Source organism: Artibeus jamaicensis, unplaced genomic scaffold (genome assembly GCF_021234435.1).
Source record: "Artibeus jamaicensis isolate MK-2021 breed Jamaican fruit bat unplaced genomic scaffold, CSHL_Jam_final contig_685, whole genome shotgun sequence".
In the NCBI taxonomy this organism is placed as follows: domain Eukaryota; kingdom Metazoa; phylum Chordata; class Mammalia; order Chiroptera; family Phyllostomidae; genus Artibeus; species Artibeus jamaicensis.
In genome coordinates, this window is record NW_026521924.1 from 23,438,158 (window position 1) to 23,463,149 (window position 24,992).

The 24,992-nt window shown below is 45.8% G+C and overlaps 1 protein-coding gene across 10 annotated transcripts in view; it reads right to left on the reverse strand.

Annotated features, from left to right (window-relative positions):
* The window catches only part of PTPRT (protein tyrosine phosphatase receptor type T), a 925,330-nt gene that overhangs the window by 207,784 nt on the left and 692,554 nt on the right, over positions 1-24,992 (reverse strand). For all 10 annotated transcript variants that reach the window (XM_053671225.1, XM_053671224.1, XM_053671220.1 and 7 more), the window contains exons 10-11: positions 23,848-24,049; positions 22,450-22,552 (exon numbers count right to left, since the gene is read on the reverse strand). In XM_053671225.1, the coding sequence (XP_053527200.1) occupies positions 22,450-22,552; positions 23,848-24,049 (305 nt within the window). The remainder of the gene's footprint in view (positions 1-22,449; positions 22,553-23,847; positions 24,050-24,992) is intronic.

A 24,992-nucleotide genomic window follows, 5' to 3' on the forward strand; every position in this document is an offset into this window, starting at 1 on the left:
TTAGGGAACATGATAAAGTGATTTTAAAGTTCTCAGGGCAACGTAAAAGTGGGTGAACATAGCTAAGAACTGTTGGGGCACAAGAACCATTAGGAGGACTAGATAGTAAAATGGTTTGTAAAGCTGTAATTAAAATGGGCAGCGCAGACACTGTGATGGAGAGACAAGCCGATCTGACAGAGCAGTAAAGGCAAACTGAGAATACAGTCGGATATGCACAAACACGTACACGCAAAGACACACTTAGGTGACACCACTTGTCAGGGGGGCTGCAAGGAGTATTTGGTCATGGCACAGAAAAAAAACCTAGCTATTTAGAGAAACACAAGAATAAGTACACAATAAAGATCATTAAAATGATAACAGCTAACATGACATGCGGCAGAAGTATTGTACAATGCAACTTGGTTGGGGAGGATCAAATCATGCACAACCCTTTCTCCATAGCCTTGCCAGCACTTCAGGATACAGAAGCAACCCAAGGGTCCATCGATAGATGATTGGATACCCATGTGGTACATACATAAAATGGAATATTACTTGGCCATAAAAAGAATAAAATCTTGCCACTTGTGACGTAGATAGACCTAGAGGATATTACGCTATGTGAAATAGGTCAGAGAGAGAGAGAGACCAATACTATATGATTTCACATATATGTGGAATCTAAAGAGTGAAATTAACGAACAAAACAGAAACACACTCGTAGATACAGAGAACAGATTGGTGGTCGCTGGAGGGGAGGGGAATTGGGAGGCTGGGTGAAAAAGGTGAAAGAATTTAAAAGTGCGGATTGGCAGTTACAAAACAGTCAAGGAGATGTAAATACAGCATAGGAAATACAGTCCATAATATTGTAATAATGTGTATATGGTACCAGATGGGTATTAGATTTACTGGGGAAATCACTTTGTACATTATATGTACATATGTCTGTTCACTATGCTGTACACCTGAAACTAATCTAAAATAATATTGAATGTCAACTGTAACTGACCAAAGGGTATCTACAACCTAATTTTTTAAATTTAGTATGGAAAAATACAATAAGAACATACCCCACATGTTAATATTTTATGATGGATTTCCAGATGGCTTTTTTCTCTTTTTTCTATAATTTCTATATAAGCATATATTACTTTTATGATGACTCTAAATTCAACTTTATTTAAAATAAAGTGATAAAATAAAGTTATAATAACTACCTGCATATTTTGATGAGGATCGATGTGAAAAGTTTTAAAATGATTGCTAACTATGTGTTACAACAAGCTGTTCTATTGTATTTTTAATTGGTGGATGAATTTCTGCCCATGGGTGACATGTCATAATCCATGCCTAATGCACTTCTAGCTTACTCAGTGATGCTGATGTCTGAATACTGCATCCCTACCGAACTTTGGAAGTATGCTTGTCCAGGTTCAAGTTGAACAGCAGTGTCATTTCAATAGATCAAGGACCCAGTAATATATGAAGGAGAACTGACTCGGTTTACAATGACCGTGGACCAACAGCTCTTATTAGCTAATGTTGATAGCTCATTTAAACGATAACTCTAACACGGTTTATGTAGGCTTAAGTTAACAAGGAGTGTTCAGAGCCACCAGCGGCCATCGACAACAGGTAGGAGAAGCAGAGTGCTGTAGGACCTTGCTAGTCAGTGGTCCATGAGCCGGCAGCATCCTCATCGCCTAGGAAAGCATGGGAAATGCAGACTCCCAGGCCCCCTCCCACATCTCCTGCTGAACTAGTATTTTAAAAGATCTCAGGTTAATTTGCCTAGGAATTACATTTTGAGAAGAAAAAAAGTGAAATAGAACACGTTAGGGAACAGAACATCTTCCTATTGTTTTGTTTGTTTGTTTGTTTGTTTGTTTGTTTGTTTTTAATAGACATTAGGGAGCCCTTTATGTCCTCAGTGGAGAGTCAGGCTGTTTCCCTCACCCCAGGCCTCCCAATACTGCCTTCCTCTTCAGAGGTCCTGGGAAGCAACCTCTTTACCCTCTTGCCAAGCTCTCGCTTGAAATGTCATTGTTGTTTTCTAAAGTCACCTTTGTCATTGTTGTTTTCTAAAGTCACCTTATATTGTGAGAGGAAGTAAAGAAAAAGAAAGAAAGTTCAACAAGGCTAGCTTCAATTGGGATTGAGGCTCCAAACTTCACAATTAAAACCCATAGTGATGCTTTTACAGAGGAAGATGCTACAGCGGCTGTTTTTAGCAGAGTAATCAATAGCATGCCTTGAATGTCCCTTCATGCCACAAAGACACTTGCAGAAGGGACAGTGTCCAAGTGAAATCCTCGAGCACTTTTTCTGTAAGACCATCTGAAATCAGTTATCCTCAAAAAACCCTTCTAAGCTCTAAAATGGTAAAAGGAATGATTATTCATTAACCATTAAATTAACCACAATAACTGGCATAATAGTGCCAGATAGAGCAGATGAATGCAGCAGAAGCATGATAACATGCATTAAAACATTTTCCTTGTGGGAATAGGTAACTCAAGATGAGGTTATTTGCAGCAAGAGCTTGAGCTGAGATTTACCCCCTTTGTGTAGAGAATTAAAGGAGCCAGGTCTCTAGCTGGCAACAGTATCACCTGTGACTTCCAGGGCCCCACTATGACTCTCTGGATGGAAATAAGAATTTGAACAAGCTCATTCTGTATTTGATATACACCCAAATTCAGACCCTCCTGTGGGAGCTTTGCCCTGAATTCATGACGTGAATCAGAGCCCCCTGGGTACGGTATCACCATCTACTCTAGCAGTTCTCAAAGTGTGGTCTAGGAACCCGAAGACCCTTTTGGTAATTCTGCAACACCAAGACGGTTTTACAAGTGCACTAGGACGTCAGTCACTTTTCCCCACTGTGTTGCTATTTGCACTGAACGCAATGCAGCAATGGGGAAAGCTGCCGGTGCTCCAGCGGGACCCGAGGCAGTGGTACCCAGTCCAACCGCGCTCATCATGTATTCTTCACCAGCATATGAAAAACTTGCTACAAAAAACAAGGATGCCAGTGTGACTCAAGAACGTCCCTGATGAGGCAGTAAAAAGTGTTAATTTCAGCCCTTGGGTACATGTCTTTTTAATATGCATGCGACACAATGGGAAGTATATGTGTAAATCATGTCTCCTGTTATTGCAGTACTGTGGTTTCTTATGGAAAAAGTTTCCTGTGATTGAGTTGAACTAGTCACATTTTTAATGAAGGATGTTTTTTTTTTAAAGAATGACTGACATATTGGACATTTGGTAAACATTTCCTCTAAAATAAATAAAGCTTACCTGTCACTTTATGGAAACTGAAAGTACTCATTCGTAACAGAGCTTTCGAGAGAAAATTAAAATTTGAGAAACTTATCTGTCACTGTAAATTTGACAGGATCCCAATACTTAAAAACTTTACTGATATGCTGGTGGTGAGATGAGCAGATGTGATATTTTGATATATCATAAAATGTGTCAACATTTGAAAGATTTTTGTAATTCTGTGAATTTTTTCAAATAAGGAATGCATAATGATACAAAATCAAGGATCGAATATCAAGGATAAAATATCCATTCAAAGGGCCACAAAACAGATATATTTTAATGTAACAGAATGTGAAAAGTTTACAAATATGGTTTCACTGTAACAAAACTTTAGGAAACCACTACTCTCTGAGTTTTGGTGTAATATCAAAGAAGAATAGCCACTACTGCCCTCAGTGGCTATTAATACATTCCTTTTTTCCCCCCAATTATATACCTGTGTGAGGCTGGATTTCCTTCACATATATCTACCAAATCAAATCATGACAACAAATTAAGTGCAAAAATATATGAAAATCCAATTATCTTCTACTAAGCCAAACATTCAAAATATTTGCAAAAATGTGAAATAATGCACCTATTCTCCCTAATTTTATTGTTTTGTAAAACAGGAACAAGTTATTTATATTAATATGTAATGAATTCACTATTATATTCAAATGAGGTATAATACTTCTAATAGTGTAAATATTGATAAGTAAAACCACCTATGAGCAAAAAAAAAAAAAAAGCTCTTTGGGATCTTCTTTATTTTTTAATAATGTAAAGGGGTCTTGTGGCCAAAAAGATTAAGAACCTTTAATTTAATCATGCATTACACAATAGAATTCTACTTGGCCATAAAAAATAAAATTTTACCCTTTGCAACAGTATAGATGGACTTGGAGAACATTATGCGAAGTAAAATAAGCCAGTCAGAGGAAGACAAATACCATATGATTTCACTCATATGTGGAATCAAATGAACAAACTGAGCTAACAAGCAAAACAGAGACAGACTTATAGATGGAAAGCAGATGACAGCTAGTGGCAGGGGTGGGGGCGAGGGGGTGATAGGATTGAGCAAAAAGGAAAAAGGACTCATGGACATAGACAACAGTGTGGTGACTGTTGGGGGAGGAAGGTATAAGGGGACTACATAGTAATGAAAACATACAATAAAGATCAAATCGAAAGAAGAAAAAATGAAAGAAATAAACCAAAAAAAAATTAAAGAATAAAAAGGCTATCAGGATACTCAAAAGTTAGGGCTTCCCAGTCCTGGCACCGCTGGCATTTTGTCTGGATAATCTTTGTCGTGGGGGCTGTCCAATGTGTTGCAGGATGATTAGCAGGATCCCTGATCTCCGCTCACTAACTAGATGCCAGGGGCAGCCCCGTTTCTAGTTTGTAACAACCAAATGTACCTCCAAACAGTGCCTCTGGGGGACAAATGAATTCTGGTTGAGAATCACTGCCATTCAAAAATGGGAAAAGGATGTTGAAAAGACAACTTGCAAAACAGAAATTTCACAAGTAAGCCAATCAAAATGATAATATGCTTCCATTGAAAACCCATTAAATTATCGAAGTAAATCTGAATTATATAACAGGCCATCTCAGTGAGGTTGTGGTGAAACTGGTAGGATTACACAATTCTAGCAGCACCGTAAATTGATTCATCAACCTGGGGAAATAATTTGCAATGGCTTTCAAGGTTCAATAAACATTTTTATGACCCAGAACTACAAAGAGCACAGATTTGAAAATCTGCATTCAATTTGAATTTTGGCTCTGAAAGTTACTAGCTGTGGGACCTTCCTTTAAATATGTAAAGGTCACTTGAAAATTTGAAGACAATAATAATGTTTCCAGAAATGATTATGTTAAACGTGGAAGATTTAATGCATTCCATTTATCTCCTGTCTCTTCTGAGATCCCACTAAAATGACAGTGAAAGATTTTTTTTAAAGTATAAAAATCCATAAGAAAAATAGAGAACCTGAAAAGAGCCATTAGTGATGAGAGGTTTCAAAAAAAAAATTCTTGAAGACTAAGAGTGCTCAGAGGAGAGGAATGTGGTTTAGCAAGAGAAAGAAAACCAAACTGTAAGGCAGTATGAATAAGTGGAGTTGATTTGCCCAGTGGATCTGGAGCAAGACTCTGATCTTGGAGCGATAAAGTGTGGAGAGTGTGCAAGTGCCATGTAAGGCTGCAAACATGGGTGTTGAGCACAAGCCTGTACCTGAAAAAAAATCAAACTCTTACACATGGGACTCTATGTGTCTGCCTGTTACCCCTCAGGCAAGGGTTAGGAGGTTTCATCTTTGGAGGGTTAGAATGCCTCCACACCCCAAAACACAGGACCTCTAGTTAACTTTTACAACACCTTACTTTTAAATACTGACTACTGAAGTTCAATGGTTAGGTGAGAAGTGCTCCAACAGGAGAGTAGTCAATTCAAATGTAAAAAAATGACTCCAGAGGAAATGGAGATAATATGGGAGTCAGAAAAGTCTCTCTCTCTTTCTTCTTCCCTCCCTCCCTCCCTTTCTCCCCCTCCAAATCAAAACAGTATCCTCATAAACGCTTAAGAAATGATTGCTTCAATAAACAAGAAGTGATATTATGAGGGGAAAAAAGCATTAATGTCTCTAAAGCATTTCTAATGGTCAGAGAACATTAAATAGCTTTCAAAAGGAAAAATCATGGTTGCTAAAATTTTAAACAAATTCTAGACAAGGGTTGGTATTTGTCTAGAAAACAGGATGAAAATACCAAAAGAAGAGAAAGAAAATAAAAAGAAAATGAGTATTTAATAGCACAATGAAATGACAGAGCTCTATGGGTGAAAAAAAATGTATCAGCAGTATAATAAAAGTGTCGCCTGAATAAAATAGAGTAATTGTAAACTCTATGATGAATTTAAAAAAGCACACAACTCTGCAAGATGAGAGGATAGCATAATGATTAAGAGTTCAGACTGTGGAGCCAGATGGCTCCATGAACTCAGGTGAGTTACCGTATTTCACCTTGTGTTTTACCCCATTTTTACCCAAATTTTTGAGGGAAAAATAAGGATGCACATTATACATGGGTAGTACCTGAAATACCTTGTATCTGTTCTTGTGTTTTGTAATTATTTGCTACATAACATTTCTGGTACCATAACATGTTAAAAAATAAATGCTAAAATTCCTTTATAATATAAAAAACAAATGTCTAAATATAAATACATAAGTAATTGAATTAAAAAATTAAATGGATGTTTTTTTTCCTGAAAGTTTGGGTCAAATGGGCCCAAAATGTGGGTGCGCATTGTACATGGGCAAATACAGTACTTATCCTTTTATTTCTCTGGGTTTTCATCTTAAAATAGGGATAAGACTTGTTCTGACCTTTCAGGGTTGTTTAGTCCTCAGAGAGAGGGAGAAGGTGAGGGGGAGAAGGAGGAAGGGGGAGAAATATCAGTGTGAGAGAGAACCACTGATTGGTTGCCTCCCATACATACTGTGCTCGGGGATTGAACCCACATCCTAGGTATATGCCCTGACTGAGAATCAAACCTGCAACCTTTTGATGTATGAGATGATGCTCCAAGCAACTGACCCACCTGTCCAGGGCTTACCTTGCAGGGTTTTGATGAAAATTAACTGAGTTAATGTGTGTAATAGACTTAAAGTAGTGTCTAGTACATAGTAAGCTTTCAGTTAATTACATAATACTATTATAAAAACAGCATACCACTCGGTACTGACGTGACCTGCTTTTATAGCATGGCAAAATTAGCCATTGTGTATTTATTTAACTAAAAATAGTGGTATAACTACATTAGGAAGCTGAAAGGGAGGTATTGGATGATTTAAGACAACCAGATTGTTATCCGTAATAGCAGGAAGAACATAGATAATGCCTGTAATCAATAACTTTAAAATAGCACATTATGTAGTGACATTGCCAATTCCCAGAAGAAATGGCAAAGAATTAAAATGCAGTTGTCCCTGGGGCACTGGACTGGGAGGGGACTTGGAAGAAGGCGAAGCAAGGAATGATTTGACTACTTGATTTCTCAACTACATGCACTGGTTACTTCGAGATTTTCTAATTAAAGAATGAAAAAGGTTAAAACATATGAATTGGCTGTCAGTGCCTGGCATAGAAGAGTAGGCACTCAATACATTTTAGTTCCATTTTCTTCATTTCAGTAATTCCACTCCTGGGGATTTTTTTCCTATTTAAAGATACAATACCAAAGGAAAAACATGAATAAGTATGTTTACCACTGGGTTATTCATAACAACAAATAACCACAAATGACCCAAATTTTCAGCCATGTGGGAATGGTTAAGAATTATGCAAAAACTTGATGGAGTGCTATAAACCAAGAACATGAGTTTATTGTTTCAGACGGCTATGAATGGGCTGTAACCTACCACACACACACACACATGCACGCATGCACGCACTCGCATGTACAGAGTCTCTGATGTGTTCCGAGCAGGAAACAGAAACCCGAGAAAACCAAGGGGTCTGAACAGGGGAGATGCAGGTACAGGGTGTCTCAGAGCACCTTCCTCTGGCCCCCAGAGTCCCTAATGAGGGGCTCACAGATGCTTGGGTCACTATGCAAGGGGAGGCTGTTTTTTTGTTTTTTGTTGTTTTTTTTTTTTGAGCCATGGCCTTTTATACTTAGAATTCACATCACTGTTCAGGAGAATACAAACTAACGATCTATGCCAGTAACAGCAATTATTACAGATCTCTAGGAGCCCCTCCCTCCCTCTATGGTCCGACCTGCATTAGCAAAGTCATGACTCACCTGGAAAGCATTCTCAGCCGTGGCTCAGCTTCCAGTTCTGCAATGTTTAGAAACCCCATTTGCTGGCACAGACATGGATGAAGACTCTATGACAACCATGAAGGAGACGTACGTGCTGATGTGTTTGAGTCTCTATCAGAACCTATAGCTTTCGAAGATGATCTGAGTTGGACAAGCAGCCTCTTAAATCCCTGGCTTCGACTTTGGGTGTCTATCACCCGCTTCTTACTTTTCAACCCCTCTGGGCTTGGATCTCCCTGAGGCCTGGTTAAAACGCAGGTTGCTGAACCCCTTCCTGAGTTCCTGACTAGAAAGTCAGGGGGTGGAGCCTAAGCATTTACACTTCTGACAAAGTCCCAGGTGATACTTCTGGTTCGGGACGAAACTTTGAAAACCATTGTGTTACAGGCACAAAGTTGACCAAACCCAACTGGGATGAAAGTTGAGAGACTTTGAAGAGGGAAGAGAAAGGCCGGGGAAATGTTTTCTGAGGGTTCCCCATCTGTCCCTTGTCCCAATGCCCACGAGGTGGAACCTTGGTTTGGCATCTGTACCACTTACACCTCCTCCCTACGCTCCCTTCCCTGACGGGTTATCCCACTGAACCAAGCCTTTCTTGTTAACTTTCAAGAACTGAAAGATAACCTTATCCCACCTTCCTGCAGCCTACGTGCTGATGCGAGAGGCCACCTTTGTAGGTTCCAAGAAATTATGCATTCATTATGGAGGAAATTAACACCTCAAAGCAAACTATAATTAGGAATTCTTCAGTTCAGTTTATGCTTTTTCAATTAGGCACTCTATAATTTTAATCATGGGAGCATTAACATGTTTCTGTAATTTATATACCTGTGGTATAATTAAGCCTGGGAAATACACCGCTCTGAACCTGAATGGAAGTGATTGCTTCCTGTCACACTTGTGGTCCCAGGGATCCCTGATGGAGAGACGGTGCCGGTTTCCAAGGAGCCACTTGTGAGTGGCAGAGGCCAACGAGAGGGCTCCTGGCTTTGGGAATGTGAAGGCTGTTGTAGACCATGAGATGCCCTTGAACATCTGGCTCCTGTGTAGAATCTGCATCCCAGAGCTTCAACGCCTATTGTGACTTTCAAAACATTCCCACCCATGGAAACTGCTTTTGACAACTATTCTTGGAAACAAATCTCAATTGAGCAGGAACAGGGTGTCCTGGCAGGAGAGACATTATCTGGGAACAGATGGCTTTGAAGTGAAGAAACTGAACAATAGCCTGAAACTTGGCCTGAATTGGGACCAGATTCCCTCTTTTTGCATTGATTCCTCTTCCCACTTACTCTTCTGCTCCTTTCTCATAATTTCTGCTCTGCCTTTTAGCTACAAAGCAGGCCCTGAATCCTCTGTGCAAGGTAGTTCTCTTGGGATTCTGAGCAGTTCTGCAAATTCAAGGAATTCAGAGACACACTGAAAGTTTTTGTGCTTATTCAGACTGAACCTCTGAACTTTCTGAAGGTTAAAAACCTTCATTTTTTCCTCGTCTTCCTGCTCTTTCCACAATAGCAAATTCAAATTTGCTGACTGCAATAAAAGGAAAGAGAACATAATCAAAACTGGCCTGGGGGGACAATGCATACAGATTTCAACCCAGCTGAGTGACGTGAGCATACGGCTGCATCATTCTGGCACTCAACCTATTGGGTTTGATCTCAGAAAATACGAACTTCCTATGATGTGAACGTTGGAAATGGACTTGTTTCTCCCAGGCCGCTCCTAGCCTTCCACAGAAGAGTACAGATCCCTTTGGATCCCAATGCCTAGTCTCCCCAAACATCCTTCTTCTCCCTAAGCCCCGAACCTGCATAGAAGTGACACCAGCACATGAGAACATGGCACAGATTACTTCAAACGCAGGTCACTATCAGCATCATAAGAAAACAGGGGCGTGTTTTTAGCCCCCAGGTGAGCAGGGATGGAGAAGTAGGCTGGCAGAGATCCTCGTTCAGCTCATAGGAGTTAAAACTGATTATTCTCCTGGTTGAAACGTGCACCAAAAAAGAGACATCAAACTGCAAAACCAGGGGCAGCGGTGACAATAAAACGCAAAACAATCGCTGCCCCCCCGCCCCATGTTGCGAGAACACACACATATTGGCACTGGGGACCCCAGATGGTCCCCCTCTCTTGTTCCCGAGGCCACCTCCAGACTAAACCAGTAGCGCTCAAGTTGTGGTTCAAGACTGGCAGGGCCACCAACATCTGGGAGCTTGTTCAAAATGCAGACCCTCAGGCCCAGTCCCTTTATCCTCAGGATGAACAGGAATCTGCGTTATTTCCTAGCTCTCTGAGTGATTCTGACATCCACTACGGTTTGCAAACTCAGGTTAAACCATTTCCCAGACTTTATCCCTGGTGAGGAAGGTGCCATGGAGTTTGGGAAGTCTATTCCAGGAGGTCAGCGTCTCAGCAGCGAGTCAGCCCAGCCGCGGGTCCCCATCTGGCTTTGGGGACTCATATTCTATGCCTGTGTCTAAGCCTCCACTGTGCTTCTTTCCCATGACAGAATTCCTGGCTTTTGACCTGTGGCCTTCAAACCTACATTAATAGCCTCTCTGAAACCAAACACGGGTCATGACCTTTTTTCACCAGCCCTCCGAGTGGCTAGAGCAGGATAATAAAATCGAATCTTCTGCGGTGGTGGGAATGCTATTCAATATGGTAGCCACTGGCCATTTGTGGCTGCTGAGTACTTGACATGAGGGCAATACAGCTAATGAACTGAAGTTCTCACTTAATTCAATATTAATTAATTTAAATTTAAATATCCCATGTAGCTCTGGCTACATACAGTACTGGACAGTGAAGGTCTCAAGCCTTGCCCTTTAAGACTTCTTGTGTTACTAGGTTGCTACCCCTTGCCGCGCCCATCAATACTTATTTTTTTACCTTTATAGTTTTTATAAACTGCTTGGTCAGCCTACAACCAAGTAGCAATGCACTTAGGAAGAAACAGGATAGGTTGTATTGTGCAAGTGGACTAAGCATCAGTTTCTTCTGCTGAGGGCGGGGCCTTCAAACTGTAAGTTGTTCATTTCCCGCTGACAAGCCAGGGCTTTTGGGATCACTTCTCTCCATGCTGCCGATGGGAGGCAGCCCCCGAGCAGCCTGGGCAGCTGGGGCCAGTGCTGTGCGGAACGTTCTCCGAGTGAGAGTGAACCTCCTTGGGTTCGAACACAGCACAGGTCTGTGCATGAGCTCAGAGGAACCTCGATAGATCAGGCTGTAGAAATGTGCTCGATGAAGGCCGACTTGAAAGTCTGACCTTTGGGTGGCTACGAACACCGAGACAGAATCATCAGTCACCAGCTGGGTGAGAACGGAGACAAAGTGGTGATGTGAACTGTCATAGGGCAGAGGACACTGTGAGAAGTAAAAGTTAGCAGAAGGGAGTGAGAGCAAAAATGACACCCAGGGGGAGGCATCTTGCAGAGTCACTGTTGCTCTTGCAAAGACCTTAGAAGCCATTTGTCTTGTGAGGCTGTCTCCTAGTATTCAGCCTGGCACAGCCCTTGTGCTCCAAGCTGGGGCCACACCCTCTGTGTGCCGTGCCTCAAGCAGTTGCCCAGGGTGAGAGGATTAGCATTACAAGAACTCAGACTGTCCTTCCACCCACAGCCCAGCCTCTGTTTTCCTTGAAATACTTGGCTTCGGCGACCTTCACCTTGAATCCCTGACCATCCATCTGCCATCACTGTCAACACAGCCGCACCCAGAGCCATGCTATCCCATAGCAGAGATCTGCCACTGAAGCCTCACTTTCTCGATTGTCTTATTCTCAGAATCCACTTCCTGTCTTTCCAGCCTCTCCCTGCTTCACATCCTCTAGAGTCTTTAACAGCCTGGAGGTTGTCTGGCCCTCAAAAGTTCTGTCATCCACACATCTGCCTTCACTGGCTTTTTAAATCAAGCCTGGAGTATATGGTCCGTTTTCAAACCCTTTCACTGATCTCATCGTCTTTGTTTCCTGTGTCAACTTGTGTGTCTCTCTTCTACGATTAGACCTGCTCAGAGTCCTTAGAGAAGGTTGAATCGCAAAATGTTGACCATCTTCCTTTTTCAAAGCCATTCTCCCTTTGGCTTTTTTGTTTTAACTCTAATATCCCTCCCACCTCTCCGGCCAGTCCTCCTCCACCCGTGTGTTTCCTTGGAGGTTTATGGAGTTCCGTCTCCCTTCTCCTGTCACCTGGATAAGGTCCCTCACTCCTCCCAGGCTTCAAACACCACCCGGACGCGAATCCCGACTCCCAAACCGCTGCTCGACGCCTCCCAAACTCCAGCCTTGTGGAATTTAAACAGACCCTGCCGTAGGAGGTGAACATGACGACTCCGCCCTGCTTTCCCTCACGCCAGTACCAGCCGCATCCCCATCCTTCCAGATGGCAGATGGCCCAAAATAGACGCTCTTTCCTCCCTCATGTTCCAGCAACGGCTCCTGCACCTTTTAAAATATTCTTCTTGAAACACCTGTTTTCCTTCCTTGGTTCCTTGGTTCTTTCCATCCCTAAGGAATGTAATCTGGAATCCTTCAACTCCGGTGCCAGTGCTTGGTAAGCTGGGTTGTTCGGGGTGGGGGGGGAGCTGACCAAAGGAGACCTGTAAAGCATTTGGGATGAGCAGCGGTGGATGCAAACCCTCCTAAATTATGTGGGTGTCACCTTCCTTTCCTTTTGTTTTCCTGGATGGCCTTTCTGATCGCAGCTCTGTGCCACCTTTACCAGACTGCCAGCGCCATAACCTTGCCTGTCTTGCTCATCACAGGTACATGTCTCCTCCGTCACTGCATCTACACTGTGAAATAGCACCGTAAGGAATAGCTCTGTGGCAGCACTCATTCCATTATTCCTTACTTCTGGTTGTTTCTTCTTGTATCTGGCTCCTCCTGTTTTCCAACCTGGTGTGATGAAGTCCCAGCATGCTTTTAGGCTTGGCTGCAAGTGGTACGACTTGCAGAGCTAAGTCTCCTTGCAATTTATGTGGGAGTGCCTCTTGTCCACCCCTCCCCAACCCCAAAGTGGGATGCATGACACTGCCCATCTTCAGGCCCAGAGGGCTGGGAACTAAACCAAACCAGCGCTGTTTAGGGAAAGATTGTCCAAATGGAATCTCAGTTTCTCATCTCTGCCTACAGGGACAGGGACTTAGGTACTCCCCAGGCTGCCCCGTTTGGGCAAGTCCTCTACATGTTCATTTTCTTGTCCTGACTGGACACCATCCTAGGCTGGTGTCTGAGCATCAGATGGTAATGATGCAGCTCCACCAGCCAGCACCCCCCTCCCCCCGGTGATTGTTTCATGTGCTCTCCCTCTGGGCTTCACCGATAGTAAAGGAATCCTGAAGGAAATTTGGCAATCATTTCCTTGTCTTCCCGATAATGTTTCTTATTTCTTTAAACCATGGCTGGATCACGAATCTGCGCTGCATCTAATCAGGGTGTGTTTCAGAATCCACAGCGTTAACCAGCTGCACCTGTCAAGAGCAGAGGGCCTGTGGATTCTCATTAGGGAGTGATGAGAACTCGCAATGACCTTAGAAGCCATTCGCATATTCAGTCCTCCAAGCTGGGGCTGCCTCCTCTGCGTGCCAAGCCTCAAGAAGTCCATGAAAGCCGTCCATACGTCCTAACTGACTCAGAGAAGGTCCCGCAGAAGTCCCCGTGGCTCACCTGGACCACACATCGGGTCCCGACCTGTCCCTGTTCAATCGTTTCCTAACTCATTTGGTTCCCAGACCACCTTTACCACCACTGACCTCCCTTGGATACAGGGTCCTTCTAGACCCTTTGCTCCCTCGGTGTCCTTGGCTCAGAGAATGCCACCACTGTCCACTCTGCTAGCCAACCTGGAAACCTGGGAGCCACCCTGCCTGGCCAGTGGCTTTTCCTTTACACCCACCACCAGCCCCATAGAGAAGTCATCACCAAGGCTTGCCTATTTCACTCTCCAAGTGTGTGCTCCATCATCGCAGCTACTCTGACTTGGTTCACCTTCATGTCTCACCTGGACACACAGCTGGCTCCCAGCTGGTCGCCCCAGACCACTCCTGTTGTCTCCTGTCAGTTCTACACACACACACACACACACACACACACACACACACGTAAGACGGATCATATCGTTCACTTGCTTAAACCCTTTTTTATTTTTTACTCCTCACTGATCTTAGAATGAAACTCCTGACTCTGATAGTAGCGATGCCTGTGTTACCTGGCTCTCTCATCCATTCTCACCACGCGCCTCTCTCCTCGCGCCTTCTCCCCACTGCTGCCCTACTGGCCTCCTTTCAGTTTCTCTAACTTTACCCCTGGACTCCCCAGTCTGCATCGGATCCTCCTCTGATAGGAAAGAGCGAGACGTAGAAGGCAAAAGAGTACAGAGCGCATCGTGAAGCTGGCTCACGTTTGGGACACAGAGGCTCCATTCTACTGGGGATGTGTGAGGGACCGTGGAGGGTGCCTAGACGCCCATCCCGCACTGCCTGAAGGCTGCCCCTGCGGTGTTAAGTGTTTCTGATCTGCCAGCTCAGACCAAACAAGATCCACAGGGCTTTGGAGGAAGAACTGAGGGAGGGAGAGGGGGGGACTCTGTACCTTCTTGGAGCAGTCCAGCACAGCTTCTGCTGAAATCAGCGGGGACAGGGTGAGGTGCCGTGGGCCCAGGAAGAGGCGGCTGCACCTAATCAGTCTGTCACTGGTGTCCCTTTGCACAGAGCCATCTCTGCCATTAGGATTTCAGCTGTGTGGCCTGTTTTGCTTATTTCTGGATCTTCAGTGCTTAGCAGTGTCTGGCACATGGTTGTTCGCTTAAATTCAAATTAGATATTCATTGACCTAATTAGTTAATGAATTGATAAACACATGAACAAGTGGGCTGATAAACCTGGCTCATCTCCTAGGACCTGGTGTCACCTCTCGGGCTCGGTCTGATTCTGTCTACCCACCCCGGTCCCAGTATTTACAAGCCCTCATGAATGGAGCTCATGTGGGTCCCCATTCCCCTTCCTGAGGGGGCTCTGGATCTGCTTTGCTCTGATTTCACACCATAAAGGTTCATCTCTGACCTGAGGGCACTGCTGACCTCAGTTCACTGGTCCTTCAACGGCTGAGATGCCAGGCCCTGTCTGCCTGATCTGGTATTTGTGAAAGGTGTTCAACTCTGGGGATCCATTCGTAAGGTAAGATCATTTCAAGGATTTGGGGACACCTTTGGAGATAACTGCACATTCCCTGACATGTCACATGCTGGCCAGCGCCTTCCATGGTGTTAGAGGAAACCCAGCAAACAGGCATCAGCTTCTAGCAGGGCTCAGAAAGGACTCCACCCCACAGCGACCAGGGCAGACAGCTGGTCCCATCCCAACAGCTTGGCCAAGCCAAGGAGCAGGTTGAACAACTGCCAATTGTACTTCACTCACTTCAGCTTAATCTTCAAAACAACCTGTGGCCTGGATGTTCCTATTGTATCAACAAGAAGTCTGAGGATCACAGAGATGAAGTAACTGGCCCAAGGGTACCCAGTAAGTCAATGAAATCAGGCTGGATCTGATTCCTGGAGCCACTGCTGTTCCAAGGTGCCCAACGGGGCAGTCGGCTGCGGCAGGAAAGGTGTAAGAGGTCGACAGTCTGAGTCAGGAGCCACACATGGGGTCACAGGCTGGTGGAGATTGACATGCAAGTCCCTGACAGAGGAGTGGCCAGGACAGAGCGGGAGCCACAGAGGAGCGAATGCATTCTGCCAAAGGGCGGGAAATGGCCCTGGATGTTCCCACCAAATGTTCCCCACATCAGGACAAAGTCCAAACCCCAAGTGAAGACCTTCTCTACCTGGCCCCTGCCCACTCCTTTGCCTCTCTCCTCATCTCCCTGCCGCTGCCCTCTGTGGTTCCCTGAACACACTGTGCATCTTCTCTGCCTTGGCTCCTGCCTATGCTGCTTCCTCCTCGGCCACGCCTCCCCTTTGTCGCTAAGCAACCCCGCCCCCATTGGAGAAGCTCTCCCTGCACCAGACCCCGGATGGACACCTCCGCAACTGAACTCTCACGGGAACCTTTGACCAAGTATGCAGGGTCGTCAGCATTTTGCCTCTTGTTCTGAATGTTCTTCCTATAGATCTGCGCCATCTAAAGTGGTAGCCACTATCCATAACTTTAAAAAAACCAATTCCTCAATCATACTAGTCATATTTTAAGGCCTCAATAACCACGTAGAGTTAATAGTGACTCTCTGGACAGCAAAGAGATAGGGCATTTTTTACCTCAGCAGGGAGTTCTATTGAATAGCACTCTTTTTTTTCTTTTTTAAAGATTTTATCCATTTATCTTTAGAGAAGAAGGGAAGGAGAGAGGGAGAGAAATATCAATGTATGGTTGCCTCTCATGCGTCCCCTGCCGGGAATTGGCCTGCAATCCAGGTATGTGCCCTGACTGGGAATCAAACTGCGATCCTTTGGTTCACAGGCCGGCGCTTAATCCACTGAGCTACACCAGCCAGGGCTGAATAGGGCCTGTGGGGTGCACCTCCACAGTCCTGGGCATCGACCAGGTGTGCAAAACAGACTTGCCGATTTACTTATGATTTTTTGAGTATATACTAACTGCCAGACACCGTCCCCAGGAAGGAGAATTTATTAGTGTCGAGCTTCTCAATTTCTTGGAGCTCACATTCCAGTCAAGAACATGAAGGAAACAAAACCGGAGAAAAGCCAACAAATGTGTAACACAATGAAACGCTGGGGAAGGAATGAGGAAGACAGCACACAGGGCATTTGAGTAAAACCTGGGAAGGGGCAAAGTGAACGGAAATAAACCAGAAACAGGTTGGGGTCAGATTCTGACGGGCCGTAAATTCCATGCTAAGAAGCTTGAACGTAAATGTGGTAGGGAGCCAGTGACCCGTTGAAGAATTTTAAGCAGAAAAGTTAACTTTATCCAATTTGTGCGTCTGAAGGCCTATTCCAGCATCTCAGTGGGAGAGGGATGAGGAAGAGAAACGATGCCAGGCGAACCAGCAGGCCACCCTGACAAGCTAGGACAGGGGTGGGGGAAGAAGGGTGGAGGAGAGAAGACAGAGCTCGTCTCAGAGCTGAGCCTGACGTTGGGCAGACGGGTCCCATGGCCTGATTGGATGAAGGGAGAGTAGGGAGAGGAAGCACATCTCTATGGAAGCCAGCTGGGGATGCAGAGGTGGGTCTGATACCGAATCCGGGCTCCGCCCCCAGCCATACTTTGGGGACTGCATTACGGGTGGTTAATTTATGGCCGAGTTACTTTCTCATGAAGGTTACCGCAGATACATCAGCATGACAGGCGGGGTGTGGAGGAAGAAGGCTCAGCGTGTTTAAGTCAGAGCTGGATATTAGATTCTAGTCACTATTTGATTGATCTTTTAAGCAATTCTGGGATTCTGTCACTTAAAAACCAATAAATCTTTGAAGGCCTGGGGAAAGCAATGCAAAAGCAATAAATCTCTATTGCGGAGTATTAGAAATATAGGCCAAGCAGCCGACGTGGTTTGGCGGGAGAGATGAGGGTGTGGGAGCCGCACACGCCAATCTTCCCCTCCACCCCTCCTTGCCTCCCAGCATGCTCGGTTCGACCAGAAGGAGTCAGAGCCATGGGGCCCCAAAGGCGCAGCAAGTGGCAGAGCAGGGGCTGGAGCCGAGCCGGGGCCAGAGCACTGCTGGCAGGAGGAGGAGGAACAGCCCACCTGGGTCACTCCTGAAGGCCGGGGTTTAGCTGTGCATCTGTTTGCGGACAGGCAGACTCTACACTTAGAGACCTGCTGAGGTTCACAAGTTACAGGCTAGGCCCACATGACCCAGAGCCGAAGGACCCTGAGAAGTCCTCCTGCCTCCCCCTCACTTCCTAACTGATGGAGGTTCACGCCACAGCCTCCCCATCAAAAGGTTACCCAGTCATCACGTGACACCCCAGACACAGGAAACTCACCACCTTCTGGGAGGAGCCAGGTCTGTGTCCTGGTTGTACATGTAACAAGCTTGGTGACCTTGGACCAATCATTTAACATCTTAGAACTCAGCTTCACCCTCTGAACTGGAGATGATATTTCCCGTCCAGCTCACTCACCTCATCCATGGCCATCAAATGACACAATGCAATGAAGGGACCTAACACTATAAAATACGATTCCAGGCACCCGTGGTCCAACACATCCCGTGACCTCTTTGTGCCTGACAGTCAGAGCCTTTGTTGTTTTCTCAATGCTCCCGCGTCCCCCAACCTGCAGGGCTCCACACTGGCCACCAGCGCTCATCTCTCCGACCAGTCCACTCCTCCTCTCAACCAATGCGTCCCTGTACTCACTGGCCTCCTATTATCTTGTTGAGTCAGTTTCATGAACTCATTTGCTTCCTTGTGTAACGCAGAACCTCTGACCCCATTCACAGGCACAGTTTCTGGACAATCAGCTTGAAGAGGACAGGTGTGCACCTGTCTTGTTTCCTGCTATAGCCTGCCTATATCCTGCTCCTGGGACATAGCAAGTGCTCAATAAATATTTGTTGACTGACTCATCGGTAAACTGCCTCCCATGCGGGCATCTTAGTGCCCTGAGTTCAAGGTGAAAAAGAGTTAAGCCAATGGAAATCTACTGTCATATTGCCACCGCTGTCACTGCAAGTTGTCCTGAAAGTCTTGCAAAGTGGCTTTGGTTAGTCTCTTATACTCCTTGGCAAATGCCCAAGCAATAGTCTGAAAATAATTCCAAAAATGGAGTGTACCCACCCTCAATGACCCAGAAGCTTGGGAAGAAAAGCAGCCAGACATTTCCAGACACCACGCATTGCCCCTCTGAGCAGTGACATTTATTTTAATTTTTAAAAAAATTTTTGGAAATGCCACCAACATATATCATGCATAACTTTCTCCTAGGGAGGTGGTGTTGTATAGAGGAATGAGTGTTGGGGTGGGGTCAGCTGAACTGGGTTTAAATTCCACTTGCACCATTTCCTTGTTTTGTGGTCTGGGTCAACTCATTCAGTGTTTACCTCAGTTTCTACATCTGCAAAACAGGGATACTATCATTGCGATGCTGTGAGCACACAGATAGTTTATAGTGAGAGGCACACAACAAGTCCTTGCTCACCAGGTGCAAGGTAGCAGGTTCTTGTTATCTGAAGACCTGGCCCCTAATGCTACCTTTCTGGATGAGCCAGGAACAATGAATGAACAACCATGGCAGTGAGGAGCTATAGCCTGCAGACCTTTTTATTCCTGTGTTGGTTTTGTAAAGTTTTCCTGCTTTCTGCTCCCTGGCAACCGTCAGTTTTTCACTGCTACTGGGGCATTTCCATTCTGTAGTCTCAGAATGCATGAGATTATTAAACAGATGGGCATCCTAAGAGAATGTAGGCTCGTAGGGAATGTGTAAGGGGCTTCTCTTTGCGGAAACTGGAAGGGCTTTCCCAGGAACATTGGTTTGGGCTGCTCAGAGGACCCCTTTGCTGGTCTCTGCAGTCAGGCAGGCCTGGATGTTAGTTAGTCCTGGCTTCATCACTGACAGGCTCTATGACTGGCTTCATCACTTACTGGCTCTGTGACTGAGCTTTTATTTCCTCATTTATAACAGAAAGGTACTACTCATAGGTTAGCCAAGGTTAAATTCTTGGACTGTAGAAGTTGCCCAATAAAACATGGTAATAATTACTTCAGTGAGGTCTTAGAGGTTCACAGCCATGCAATCTGATTTATCCTAAGGACGGGACTCTAATCCTCAATATAAAATTTAACTTTATGCAGCTACTGGGCAGGACCCAGATTGATTATTTCTTAGTACAATTTTTTAAAGAAGTTCCTCAGAAACTTTATGCTGGAAAAAAGTTAGGGGATCTTCAGGAAAAAGCAGAAGTACTTCCCTCCCCATCATAAAATCAGGGTCTCAAAAGAGCTTCGGACATTTGGATAGGAAGGAAGCAGGCAACCCTGTGATCTTGTAATGGGAAAGATTTTACAAAAGCCATTTTGAACAGAGCTTCTAAGTTCCAAAGAGAAAAAGCAAAGCTAACAAAGGAATAACTCTCTAAGAGCCTGCCTTGCTTTGGCTTCTACATTTTAGCCAGCCTCTGTGAAATCATGACCCTCTATACTTTCCAGATGATGAAAGCTCAGGTTCAGAGACATTAAGTAACTAGTCCAAGGTCACACAGCAGTGTCAGTGTTAGAGCAGGATTTGAACCCAGGTTCTCTGCCACTAAGCTCATATCCTTTCCACTGCCCCATCCAGCAGCCAGAAGGCTACAGGGAGTTGGATCCACACCCACCAGGAGCCACTGTGGTGCCAGCTGATCAGGTCTCTTTGCTCATAGATCTGTAGGCTTGAGGGATGAAAGGGGATAACTGGATCTCCTATATAAAGGTCATGGGTTTGGGGTCAGCTGCTAATGTATTATGCAATATTGGATACACTGTTTCTCTTTTCTGGGCCATAGTTGGCCACCCGGAAAGCTTGCTAAGATTTTGAAATATGACCAGTGCTGCTGTGTGAGAGGTAAGAGCTATGAGAGGGAGGAGGGCAGGGGTGGCCAGATTGGAACATGTGACTTGGCACCTGGAGGACCTGCATTCAATCTCAGCTTTCCTACCTACTGTCTGTCTGCATGTGTCTGTTCTGAGCCTCGGTTTCTTCATCTGAAAATGAGGATAATAATATGGCAGTGCATAGACAGAATTAAATGATGATGTTGCATGAAAGTGACAGGGATAAGAAGTGGGTAACTCAGTAACTACTGGATGTAAGAGACACCAAGTGCTTTGGCTCATCACGGCCAGGACGGACCTGGAACAACTCACATGCAGAATGCAGGGAAAAAGTTTTCAGTTCAGGTGCTGCACACATACCTCACAAACCTGCTGCGAGGTCTGAGGATTCACCTGACCCAGGATAGGACATTATCCAAAGTCCACGGGACTGAGGGGAACTTCCAAATTCCCCTCAATGGATTCTGTCTGCTGTAAGGACTATCACTCCTGGGTGGAGCTGGATCTGGCTGGAAAACGGATAACTAGACCATCTCAAAAGCGTCCTTCCTGGCAAGTCTCCCAGTCTCTGGGATCACACAAGTGACATGGCATGTGGCTATCGGTGGCTCCCCAGGGCCCATTAAACACGCCTGAGCATCTCAAACATGGCCCCCAAAGTCACCCCACCAACCCTGCCATAACCTCCACATTAAAGCAAACTTAACGGCTCCCGATTGCTCCCAGGAGAGCAGGCTGCTTCCCTTTCCCAGGTCTGTGCTCAGCCCAGACCTGATTACTGCTTTGCCAAAATCTCACACAACAATTAAGGTCTAGCTCGGCATCACTTCTGCTGGGAATTCTCCCCTCTGAACTCTTGTAACGACCTGTGCATGTCTCCATGAATGTGCCCTGCATTCTAGTTATGTTTTCATGTTTCTGTCTCCCCAGCTAGAGTCTGGCTCCCTTTAGACCCTGAGTCATTCACGGCTAGTTCACTACTGTACCCTGAGCAGTTAAGCAGCCCCTGGCACAGAGTGCTGCCCGATGAAGAGTTGTTGAGTGAATATATAAATAATTTTTACCCCCTGGGCCCCTCCCCCTTCTGGGTATCTAAGCTATGCAGTGCATGCTAGTTGAACTGGCCTGAGCCAATCTGAAAGCTGTTTCGCCCAACACTCTGCTTGATTTCAAGGGACTGTGGTCCTTTGATCGCTGAGCAAACCAGCAGTCAACGTAGGAGCTGCTGCCCTTGAGCAAAGTGTAGCTGGTTTAAAAGAGATGCCCACCTTGCTGAGAGCCATGAGCCATGACCTTGCACTAGGATGGCTTAGTTACTGAGGAGCTTTCATTGCCCGAGCCCCGACTATGCTCCTGGGCTCCAGCAGCCTCTTGTGAAAATCAGCAATGTGGCTTTGACTTCAAGCCCCTCTGTGGGACTCCAGCACACTAAGGCCCCACCTGGGACCAGCCCAGAGGTCTGGCTCCATTCACAACCGTCTGTCCATTTGTCTGTTAATATCAGCCAGACATGGAAAGGAGACTGTGTTTCCAGGCTTCCAACCCAGTAAATAAATGTACCGTAGATGTGTTCCAGAAGGTTCTCTCCCAGCCCTCCTCAGGTCCCCATGAGCATGCCCCCTCTGAATCAGTTCCAACAGCCCACTGTGCAGAGTGAGGCTCCTGAGCTTGGGGTGTTGACCCTCTTCCTCCAGGAAGCCCTGCCCCTGGCCAGCCCTGCCCATGGGTGCCGATGGGCACAGGACCCAATGGGAGGTGTGCCCGGTGCAGAGAGAGGAAACCGTGAGCGCTGGGTGCAGCAGCCTCCTCACCTGACGGGCGCTCCCCTGGACTGCGCGGGCTTCAGCATCACCGTGATGGTTGTGTCCGTCTCGTTCAGCGGGGTGTCCGTGTCATACTCGGGCATCGAGGGAGCTGGGCAGAGAGAGGAGAGAGTGTGGAGCTCAGCACTGGGCCCAGACCCCGCTCGCCACCTCCCCCCGATGCTGTCCCTAAGGATGCTCAGGACGACTGGAAGGGGGATCTTTGGGAAAGGCTCGGCCAGAGTCTCACGGCCTCCCAGGTTTTCAGCACAGGAGGTCCTGACCTCCAACCTGCCTGAGGGCTCCTTCACGGTGCAGAAGAGTCTGGGCAAGGGGGGCAGCGGTACGGCCAGTAACTCTCACGAATCCAAAGTCCCACACCAAGTACACAGATAAACACAGGGAAAATAAGGACTTAAAGATGTGAACGCAGCCAACCTTGTGGAACACATTTGAAATGCACATTTCCGCAGTAATGAAGTAATTCTTATTTTTTTTCTCACGAGACCCTCTCTCTCTCACCCTCAACCGACAGGAGTGCCACCGGATCTAATCCCTTGGGAAGATAAGTTAGCCATTTGCATTAAAAGCTATTAAAGTCCACCTCCCTTTTCATTCAGTATTTCAGTTTCTGGAATTTATCCCAAAGTTATAATCCAAACTGACACATTAAAGTTTATTCTGTAACTGTTTATTGAAGTGTTGTTTTATAACATCATGGATGCCCCAAATCTAGCCAACCACAGGGGAATGTTTAATTAAATTACGTCCAGCCACTTGACAGGACATTAGAACGGAAAGCAATGTAGCAACATTGAAAATGCTTATGGTATAAACATAAGTGGAAACATTAAGCTCCAAAAACTACCATGGGTCCCATTATGCAAAATGTGTATGCGTGCAGACCAGAAGAGCACAGGTATTCTGGAAAAGTATTCGTTGTAGAAGAGGATCTGAGATAATTCTGCTCGACGCTGTCTGATACTGGGGGTGGCAGGCCAAGCCTTGGACCACCCTGGCTTCATAGCGGTCATTCGTTCATCATTCATTCATTCATTCATTCATTCACCAAGCACTTCATGAATACCTCTGCTGTGCCCTGCTCTGCCAAAAGGAATATTCCTAAAAATAAATCACATTTTTACAAGCCATGGGGTATGAAAGAGAAATACTCCTTAATACAACTGTGTGGCACATCTTTTGGCGAGTCCCTTGGCATCCCCTCTGGTCTAATCGATACAGTTTTTTTCCACTTTAGGAAGTTTGTGGGTTTCATCCCAAGGAACTGGACCATCCTGAATCCTCTAGTACCGACCACATGGTTGCAGCTGGCTCTGGCCTTTGTCACTCCCAGGAAAATGAGGGATGGAGACACGCAAAGCAGCAGCAACTTTCTGAGAGAGATACCTGAAATTTTGGTGGCGATCCTAGTGCTGACGGGGGGCCCAAAGCCTTTTGCTGTGCTCGCCTTGATGGTGAAGGAGTAGGTGGTCCCTGGGTACAGACCCACGAAGAGGTGGTGGGTTTCATTCCGGAGCTTGAACACTTTCCCCCTCTGGCTGGAGAGGTCGGCGCTCGGGTCGAGGGAGCCCACAGCCTTGTAGTTGATCTGCAGGAGAAGCCAGCGAACAAACCGGTCAACACCTCACCTGGGACACCGGACAGAGCTCAGGGACCTCAGGGGAGGACAGGAGAAGGCGTGGGAGCACATGCGGATGCTGCTGTCGATCTCACAGATCTCCCAGCTCCCTAAATCACCACTGCTGGCCCTCAGGGGAATCGCTCGCTGCCCAACAGAAACCCCGTGCATGCCACAGGCACGCTTTCTAATTTCCCAGTGGTCACATGGAAAGACGAAGAACGTAAAATCAAATTAAATAACACACTTGGTTGAACCTAATTCATTTACGAAAAAATATTATCATTTCAACCTGCAATGAACAGAGAAAGTTAATGAGATAGTCTGTGTTTATACTCTGTAATATAAATAAATATTGTCTGTGTTTATTCACATGACGCCTTAGATATCTAGTGTGCGATTTGCCCTTATGATGCATGTCCATCTGGACTGGCCACATTTCAAAGTGTAGCAGTGGCTGTGGGCAGTGGCCCATGTGGCTAGTGGCCACCGAATTGGACAGCGCAGCCACGGAGCAGTGTTCGAGAGCAGGGTCTCAATAAGTTAGTTGGAAAGCTAGTTAAAAATACAAAATAGAAATAGAGGCATGGACACATGGAACAGACTGAGAGCTGTCAGTGAGGAGGGGGGAGGGGGGAGTGGGGAGAAAGAAGGGGAAGGGATCAGCCAGAGAACATATATGCATGACCCATGGACACGGACAACACGTGGGGATGGCCAGACGGAAGGGGGCTGCAGGGGCTGGGCGGAAGTGGACAAGGGAGAAAATGGGGACATCGGTGATAACCAGCGTCAACAATAAAAATAGAGAAATGCAGCTCCTGAGCCCCTACCCACATAGTGCTGTCTGCGGCTTCTCCTGCATCTTTTGTTCGCCTTCCCTCCACCTGGGGCATCAGGTTATCTATTCTCA